The sequence below is a fragment of the Drosophila montana genome, unplaced genomic scaffold (assembly GCF_035044405.1).
Source record: "Drosophila montana isolate Dmon_TW-CO22-7 unplaced genomic scaffold, ASM3504440v1 contig_1083_1, whole genome shotgun sequence".
Classification (NCBI taxonomy): Eukaryota; Metazoa; Arthropoda; class Insecta; order Diptera; family Drosophilidae; genus Drosophila; species Drosophila montana.
This window is the reverse complement of record NW_026996074.1, coordinates 481,211-491,299: the sequence shown is the minus strand read 5'-3', so window position 1 is coordinate 491,299 and position 10,089 is coordinate 481,211. Positions and strand designations below refer to the sequence as shown.

Sequence of the window (10,089 nt, the reverse complement as noted above, 5' to 3'; positions counted from 1 at the left end):
CTGTAAACGGCTTTTGAAAAATTATGTGAATTTTTTTTTTAAGGGGCCCACAAATGATTGTTTTTGTTGTTTTTGAGTCAACTATAAATGAATAAAGCACGTTTCGAATTGGTCCATATAAATTTAACAATATTTAATTATATGTGGTAGATACACTCAAACAATGAAGATAAGATGCGTTAAAGCAAAATTCGGCGCCTACCCTCAACAGTGCTAAATCCAACCCTGTGTCAGGCTTATCGCCATTCTACGCTCACAGCCAGTTGTGCTCTCTCGGGCGTTCCCAGCAATTGGGCATAGGCATGGGCTTGCGGTTCCGCCACAGCTGCCGGCACAGTGTTCCCAGTTCTGTTGGTATTTTCGCATGGCAGTTTCAGTCTGAAATCGTCGGTCGTTGAGCGCGGAAGTGCCGAGTACGAGAGAACACGGCACAGAGCGCGATTTGTTTGAATGGCTGGCACGACAAGCATGGCCACATCCACAGCTACGTTCACGTTCATGTGTGTGTGTGGATGAAAGAACAACAGCAGCAGCAACGACGTCAAAATAGTAGTGAAGCATAAAGACCAACAAAATAAAGAAGAAATAAGCCCAAAACTCAACAATAACAACAGCAGCACCAACGCCAGCAAACAATCAACGTCAGCGTCTTGTTTTTTTTTCTTGAATGCGAGGTGGAGTTGCTGTTGTTGGCACCTCGTGTACCTGGATCAGTTGAGTTGCCGTATTCGCGTGTTCCGCGCTGTAAATCTCAGTTACAAAGTGCATCAGTGTTAGTTAGCAATTGTAAGTGACCATGGCGCGATTTAATAACAGTGTAAACATCCCAACGAACAAACCCTAACCAATAATAACTATTTGAGCTATGTAAGCCGCGTGACTCTCAAATTGTGTGCATGGATCCGGTTGCTGTCTATTGTAATGCTAATCGATTGCAAATAGTCAAAAAAGAAAGGATAAATAGTTAAATAAATGTGCAGGATATATCAAACTCCCCACAGTAATGCGTAACTTTGTGGCTTTTGCAAATCGTTCTATTTCTATGTGTATGTATGTATGTACGTCGGTGCGTCTGTACGTCAGCTGAACGCATTGTGAGTCATCACAGAGTCCGCATTGGTCAATATGCAATCTCAGCACACATTACTCCACTACATAGAAATTTATTTTTAACCCTCGGCACACTCAAAATTTGCGCCGCATGCAAATTTCGACTAGACGACACTCGTATTCAAATTTGAAAGTGCGCCGATGCTATAAATACTAACAACAAAAACAACAACTACAACAAAGAGTTCGCCTAAATTCAAAATAAGAATTATTTAAATTCTGCTCAGGTCCGCTCAGTTGTCATCAAGTTCGTCAAAATCAAATGCCAATAAAGAGTCATAAAAGCACTTATGTAAATAATTGTTAGCCTTACATATGTCTTTGTGTAATGTATGTACGCGAATATACAGGTTTAAGTGTGTGCATTTCTGTAAATATATGTTTGTGTGCATACTATATATTTAGACGCCCGTCGATCTGGCCGCAGTCGCCAATTTTTGCGGTAAATGTCATTAACCTCGAAGATTTGAGTTCGAATGTTGTCGTTTATTTTGATTTACCGTAAAAATACAAACTTATCGTTTATTTAAATGATAAGATTTTCACGTGACTTGGTTTCCTTCATGTTGCCTTTATGTGTCATTGGTTTTCATTGTCAAGAGTTATCCAAGAAACACTTACTTCAACGGGTTACCCAACGATAAGAATGTACTCTATTATATAAGCCTCAAGCATTTGTATACAAAGAAAGGTTAGTTATGTAGTTATTGTATACGTCAATGGGTATACATGTAGGTGTGGGCGCAGTTCACCAGGGATTGCAAGGCGAGCTTAAAGTTGGCAACTTATAATCAATTAGCAGTAGAGAGTACTTTATTTTCCAGTTCCACTTGCGAATGTGTATGTAATATAAGTATATGTAAATAATATAAATAAGGTCAGTTAGAAAATTGAGTGCAAAGGCGATTAATAATTATAAAAGGTCGTTAAGCCTGTCGATATTCGCATTCATTCAGAAATAAAGAGCAAACATGTGAATGCAGTTATGCTTGTAAATGCGGATGCTTAGTGGTAAGATACCCTGTAATTACAGTTTGAAATGAAAATGGAAGTTTTGTTAATTTATATTTAAATTATTATGGATTAATAAATTAAATTAAAAGGTATATTATTATGAAAACAGTTTTTAATACAAATGCTAAGCACAACTATTGTCAATGAAAAAAGGAAGCCATTGGATAAGGTTCATTCATTGAGCAATAAAAAGAAAAAAATATGAATCTAGTTATGCATACCAATGCACATGCTTAGTCTAATATACTCTGTAATCATATTTATTATCTGCATTTTACAGCTGATATATCTTAAAGGCATATTTTTTATTCTATTGTGCTTAATCTCGTGTCGCATTTCATCTTCTTGGAAGTCTCTTTTTTTATTTTTTACGAAAGGGCTCAAGCACACAGAAAACCCAAATGACTCATTTGCTTATCAAATACATATTCATTATACTCGTTCGCTTAGCATTCGCACAACTAAATACTCTAAATACTCACTAATTCACAGTTAGTTGATCACGTTGCCAAACCGAACTACAGGCATGTCGTGATCCAGTTAAACACATATCAGAAGCCTTGCCCGTAATCAGCACCCAAATTCAGCATATAATCAGCAAGCTATGTCAAGATTTTGTTTTTGTGTGATTTACGATTTTAAGTGCTAAAAAAAAACATGGCTGTATTGGTAGAGGTAGACAAAAATATATACATATGAAAATGTTAATGTATGTATACAAAACTCTACCAATTTTGGTGTGTCCAATTCCATCTGTAAAACAAGCCAAGAAATGATGTCATCATCCAGACCCAAAAGCCTAGCTCACAGTCAGACACATACCAAACGCACAACCACGACTACTGTAGACCATTTTATTTGAGCTCTGAGCTCAGTTTGTATTGTGTATTTCGATCATTAGCTCACCGGTTCACAAAATGCCTCTTATTTATTTATTCTCTGCTATACGGAAATTCATCAACGTACTGCTCATTGAATACAGACTTTTCCAACTCGAAAGGGGAGACGCATGAGCTCATCTTTACTCATTATTTAATACACTATTTGTGCATTTCTCTTTACATACATTCTACATACTCATGTGGGCAAGTACATATATACCAATAAAAATAAGAGTAATGGTGTTTTAGTCCGGAGTGTCGACCTTGCTGATACCCTGTACCTAGGCCCAAGGTGCCGTACTATGAATTCGAATTTCATGTTCGAACATGCATTATTATAGATCAGTTGTGCTTTTATTTCTGTTAGCCCAAACCTATCAGAATGGCACGTCGGAATAACTTCGGTATTTTCATCTATTCAAAAGCTGTTTATATATCCAAACTAATAGCTATGACTGTAAAATTAGGGAAACTTTTATACCACATTTTATGAATAACTACTAAAAAATATCTGAAATTGATACTTAACGATAAGTAACTACGTAATTTTACGAGACTTGAAGTGACATTGCGAAGTTTGTTTGCTGGACTAATTAATATGCTATCGTAGAACTCAAATGCGGCTGACCCTCAGTGACACCTCCAGCTGGAACTGTTGCAGCATCAATGGCATCGCCCACACGCGATCTGTCAGCGCTTCGATTTGCGTCAATTTCTACTAAAGCTACACACATACATAGATATATTTGGCTTGAGCTCGGAGCTTCTCTAAAGTTTCAACAATTTTTTAAATTGCTACAATTAAATTAATCAGCTCGTCACTGTTGCATTTTAAATAGTAAAGAGAATGCAATGCATGCAGTTCGATTGTATTCCGCATTTTAATGTCGCATGCTTACTTGACTTCCAGTTGAAAATATCGATTTTTGAATTTCAAATGTATTATTATATTTGTTGTTGTTGTTGCCATGGTTTAGCTGGTAATTAGCTGCACACTGCGCAGATTACATGACACTTGCACTATGGATTTGTATGAAAAACTATATAATAAAAATGACTTTTTGATTTATTCTTATTATTTGTATTATTGATACAATATGTATTTCTTGTTTCTCTAAATTTAAGAAATTGCTCAGCTCGGAAACTGATGACATTGGCTATGCCCCAATAAAAACAAAGCAAAATGTACATTTATCTAAATCGCGAAGCGTGATAAGAAAACATAACTTAAAGAACAAAACCAACATTGGCTATAACAAAAATCTCAATTGAAAATATAATAGAGAAAATTAAGTACAATTTGCGAAAATGACAATAACGTATACAGGTGAAGTCGCCACTTGTCGTGGCTTTGGCTGTTTTCTCAAACTGCTTCTCAGGTAAGTGTGAGATTTTATCTACTATATATCTCTATATACATAAAACTGTTTGTTCTGACTGACTGACTGATTGTTGATTAACGCCCAGCCCAACCCATATAGCTAGAAACTGATGTGATGCAAGTGCACGCTAAGACGGAACATTTTTGGAAAATTCCGCTCGCAAGTATATAAAATTGTTAAACAGCGATTGTATAAATCTATTTTGTACACCACATGATAGGCCTCAAACTTATTTTCAAAGATTTTTGTTAGAAAATTATTTTTATTGTCAAAAATTCACTTGCCTTGGGGGGAAAACATTAGTTTCTTTTGATCAGAATGTAAATTAATTAATACATGCTTTTCTCATTTTTCACTAATCCGGCGAGAGGATTTTATTCCTTTTATCCGGTTGACTATAAACTAATTTTTCAATTCTTAATAAATGCATTTTTAAAAAGCTTTATTGATTGCGAATATCTACTACGGTAGTTAGAACGGAAAATTTTTCCGATAGGAGGGAAATGGGTGGAAATGTGATGTATGAAAGACGGGTAATACCTTCCAATACATGTAGGTGTATAAAAACTATTTGTGCACTTTCAAATTACAGTGCTAAACGCTTATGTATGAGAAGCGTGTAAAATTGCAAGTCTGGTGCTAATTAAAGAACTGACACAGCTCAACAGAGCCAGTAAATTGAGCGACTCTCCGCTGACTACAGCTAGTGATAGTCGTCAGACATCACACAATTGCAACTAATGCAAGTAATAGAATTTTCCATGCGTTCCACATACACACACACACACTCAAATAGTTTGGCACACTAGATTGTAGTTCCGCCGATAGCAGCAGCAACTCCACCCACACATGATACTCGTGTCAGCACATCCACCACACCTCCACTGGACCTGCAGCGTTATCAAAGCCGTTTGGCCCGTCATGTGTTTGACATCTGTCATGCATGTAATTTGAATTATAATTTAATATTAGGTAGCCAGTGCTTCTAACGATATCTGTTTGAATGTACCCCAACATATGTAAATGTAGTTCACATTTATTTGAATGATCCGCTGATAGCGTCAGCTGCATTGATTGTTACGGCTAATCAATGAACTGGCTACACTAGATTTGATAGTCTAACTGAGCCTCTATGTTATTGCTAATTTAACACGTAATCATTTAAATGTAGTATAGGAGAGCTAACGCACATATTTAGGAACAAATGAGGACATAGTATTTTCAAACATTTTCCAAACTGAAACTAATTTTAATAATACACAAAATATGCTACTTACCAGTGATCCTGCTGTTCTTTGCACTGAAGCACGGCATCTGTGCATACAATAAATTTAATTAAAATTATCAACGTCGGCAAACCTTGAAATCTTTCTGGCAACGATACAAAGTCAAATTCTGTTTGTCATTTGTTTATCATAAATGACTGTGTTTGTTTTTGTTTTTTTTTTATCAAAAATGTTGATGATAAGAGCTTGTTTTATAATTAGTAGGCTTTCGTCTGAAATGATGGTGAGGTTATTCTCACATACATACGTATATATGTATGTGCTTATTTTTATGACGTTTCGTCAGTCACAAGTGGACGGTGGCATGATTATACTAGTTCAATATCAGGATGGTAAAGCTTTGTGATGACGTCGCCAGTTATAGGAATATTGGTGAGCACATGCCCATCGTAATACGATAAGTTTAGGGAATGGCCCAAACCATAAACGATGATATGTTAGTCGAACTACTATATTAGGGGTTTTCGTGTGCGTTCTATTTATAATAATGATCTGACACCCACTTCCCTTTCAGGTGGCGCGGAAGTATTTACAAATTAGTTTGGCTGGATCTGCTCGCTTTTCTTACACTATATTATTTACTGAATTTGGTCTATCGCTTTGCGCTCAATGAAAGCCAGAAAGAGTAAGTGATTATTATCAAAGAATATAGTTTATATTTACTGTTTCTCTTTTTCCCGCTCAGAACGTTCGAGGCGATCGTGGCCTATTGTAACAGCTATCGTGATCTCATCCCGCTGTCCTTTGTGCTCGGCTTCTATGTCTCAATTGTAATGACACGCTGGTGGAATCAGTATACATCTATTCCTTGGCCGGATCCAATCGCTGTATTCGTCAGCTCCAATGTGCATGGCCAGGATGAGCGCGGTCGCGTTATGCGGCGCACAATCATGCGTTATGTGTGCTTGTGCCTCACGATGGTTCTGGCGAATATATCACCGCGCGTCAAGAAACGATTTCCTGGCCTAAACAATCTGGTGGAAGCGGGCCTGCTCAATGAGAATGAGCGTACAATCATTGAGACAATGAACAAATCGTTTCCGCGACCCTCCAAGCACTGGCTCCCAATTGTGTGGGCGGCCAGCATCATTACGCGGGCAAGAAAAGAGGTAAATAATACTTAATATAAACAAGAAGACTGTTACGCAGCTTTGTTCCAAAATACCATCCTCACTCCTTTCTATGGACTTTAATTTGCAAATTACAAATTTTGACAGGGCCGCATTAGGGACGATTTCGCCGTGAAGACCATCATCGATGAACTGAACAAGTTTCGAGGACAGTGCGGCCTGCTTATTAGTTATGATACGATCAGTGTGCCCCTGGTTTACACACAGGTGGTTACTTTGGCCGTTTATTCCTACTTCCTCACCTGCGTCATGGGACAGCAGTGGACGAATGGAAAAGTCGTGGGCACCAGTAGCTATTTGAACAAGGTGGATTTGTATTTTCCAGTGTTTACCACGCTGCAGTTCTTCTTCTACATGGGCTGGCTTAAGGTGGCTGAGTCTCTGATCAATCCCTTTGGCGAGGACGATGATGATTTTGAAGTACGTCTGATCAAATGGAAGCTCTTAAAGTGTTAAACTTATTGACGAGTGTCTGCTTCCTAGGTTAATTGGATGGTGGATCGCAATCTGCAAGTCTCCTATTTAATTGTAGATGAAATGCATCATGATCACCCAGAGTTACTTAAGGATCAGTATTGGGACGAGGTGTTTCCCAATGAACTACCCTATACCATTGCTGCCGAACGGTTTCGCGAGAATCATCCGGAGCCTTCCACTGCCAAGATCGATGTACCGAAGAATGCCGCGATGACCTCAGGGATGTCATCTGTGCGAATCGATGAAATGGTTGGTAATAATAGCACCGGCGCTTCTGGGTCTAAGCCGCCTTCCGCTGAACAGCCACAAGGCGCCCCTATGCAGACAGTTACTTATGACCTTTCCAAAGCTGCGCCAGATGAGGAGGTTAGAATCAAAACGTTGGCAGCATTCACTAGCGATACGAAGTATTGGCACCAAATAATCGGCTACCTTAACTAAACGTACATCCATGAACATCACTCATGTACATGTGGCGGAAAATCAAAATCAATCAAAAATCAGATCAAAACGTATTTTCTAACCTTCTGCTATCCTAAACTGAAAAACAATTCCATATGGGATTCAGATCTATCATTGGCATTTCAAATCACAACGGTGCTTGGTATTTATACCTAACCTTATATATATTTATGATATAAAATGAATTGGATGTTGAACAGTGGTTTCTAACATATATATTGGGGATCGTTTTCATGCACCTGTCACTGTAACATCAATTTTGACAAGAGCATGATAAAACAGATCTGAATCAGTATCTCTTAATGGTCGAGTATTTTCAATTAATCGGTATATCAGAGATCATTCTACTAAATTATGGTCGTAAAATAAACTATATAGAACCCACTGCGCATTATCACTAACCTAATTATAGCTCTACTATGGTGTTTGTGTCTCTTTAAACTATAAGACTGCATACTAACTTTTGATTCTAACAATAATCTGTTTGCCTACAGCCTCTAACTGCACTACGCACTGCACGGCTTTCAGTTGCTTTAGTGCACCTCAGAAAAAAACTGCACAAATCGGTTTCAAGTAACTTATGCTCACTTTGAACTCTCCAGATGAACATCATGTCCGTTCAACTAATGTTCTACATTCTTTCTTCCTTACAATGCATCTCGCAGGGTGACGACGCCAGCGGCATACACTTCTCAGCAGGCAATGGCAAATCGCGCTTGGGGCTAGGCTCCTCGCCCAGTCTAGTTAGTGTATCGGGTACTCTGTCCCGGGTAAATACGGTAGCGTCGGCACTGAAACGTTTCCTAAGTCGCGACGACAGCCGTCCAAGCTCAGCCACGCCCACTGACGATCCGGGCAAGTATCGCTTCCCGAGCAGCGCCAGCTCGGCCAGTTTAACGGGCACCATTGGCGGCACAGCTGCTGTGAAACCCGCAGGCAGCATGCGCATAACCCAACAGGTCATTGAAGAGGTAGACGAGCAGGCTACCATAACGTCGATGCGCCCCAACGATCCGCGTCCCAATGTAAAAGATATATTTGCGCCGCCTGCTGCTCAGCCGCAAACAATGCCGCTGCAGCCACCACTGCCTGCAACAGGAGCAGCAACACCGTCACGCTCCCAGCCCGTGGACATACCACGACGTTCGCCGCAGTACGAGCGCGCTCACTCGCAGTATGATCCGACGCCATCACTTTTTCCACCTGGTGGCGTGGATGCTCTGCTGAGCACATCAGCCCCAGCCGGAGACAGTCCCTTACTCATGTCAGCAGCCACGGCGCCCAGCTCGCCGGTGGGTGATAGCAGCAAGTCGCTGTTCGAGCAGCACAAGGCCGCCAGCCGTGAGACAGGTAAGTGGTCAGCAATCGTGTGGGGAATGGTGCCTATAATGCCTTCCTCTTCCTGCTTCCGATAATCACATTTAACATTTATCTTCATATACACTCACATACATATACACATTCGACGAATGCGCGTTTAAAACTGTTAATACTTAAAGCGATTGAGAGACCCGATGCAGCGCAGATTTTCAGGTGGTTCGTGACGCCCGGTAAAGTTCAATCATTGGCCAAAATAAGTTATTTCGTTCCTCAGCTTATTCCACGTAAATGTTGCTAGTCCTCAAATTATTATTGTTGCGTGATGTTGTTTATTATTTTGAGTTTTCTTAATATTATCATTAAGTTTTTTTTATCGAAAAATATGTTGACTTGTTTATTAAATACTAACCAGAGCTTAGCAATTTTTTGAATCGGTAGTTTGTATTGTGTTGCATAAGACCCAATCCAGCTGTTGTGGGTTTTCAACCAGGTAATGCCCTCCTAACTCCAAATTTGTATTTAGAGTTTGCCTAGCCGTAATCTCTCTAGCCGTTGCACGCATTTCTTAATCTTGATTAATCCCAAATGCCATATAGTTAAATAAGCTAATGCGACTCTCTGCCCTTACAGTCGAAAATCTTGACATTAAAACATCTAACGATGTACTGGCCAACACAGCAGCCGAGGCCGCTCCGGATGTCGGCGATGATTTTGAGAAGCTGAAAACTGCTCGGGAAAAGGAGAAGCTGGTGCGCCAGCAGATGAACTTGGCACGTACCATTAGCACTGCCCCGGGTGTGGATCCCTCCGGAGTTGTTCCGCTGGTGCCAGTTCTGCCCGTGGCCATGCCAATGATGGCGCCCATTGCGCCCCAGGCGAATGCAACGACCGCGCTTCCGGCTGTTGCTTCCAGCGCCGATTTACTCGCCGGCGGCGAACCAGTGACAAATTCAACTATTAAATCCCAGGATGCCACCCCAGGAAGTTGAGCTAGCTGGCGTTTAGTATTCAGGCTAGATTTAAGTTA

At 40.0% G+C, this 10,089-nt stretch overlaps 1 protein-coding gene across 5 annotated transcripts; it reads left to right on the top strand.

Annotated features, from left to right (window-relative positions):
• The first annotated feature begins 374 nt into the window (after positions 1-374).
• Positions 375-10,071, top strand: Best1 (Bestrophin 1). Of its 5 annotated transcripts, none has more exons than XM_064689600.1 (9): positions 375-786; positions 4,142-4,384; positions 6,188-6,298; positions 6,359-6,782; positions 6,891-7,223; positions 7,287-7,646; positions 8,408-9,092; positions 9,242-9,292; positions 9,693-10,071. In XM_064689600.1, exons 2-9 carry the CDS (start codon positions 4,314-4,316, stop codon positions 10,049-10,051), a joined length of 2,394 nt encoding a protein of 797 aa, XP_064545670.1. In that variant the 5' UTR covers positions 375-786; positions 4,142-4,313; the 3' UTR covers positions 10,052-10,071. The 5 variants fall into 5 exon arrangements, with proteins under 5 accessions (XP_064545670.1, XP_064545586.1, XP_064545743.1 ...); XM_064689516.1 differs by having other exon boundaries at positions 4,131-4,384; XM_064689755.1 differs by having other exon boundaries at positions 376-786; positions 4,131-4,384; positions 7,287-7,529.
• Positions 10,072-10,089: the final 18 nt, after the last annotated feature.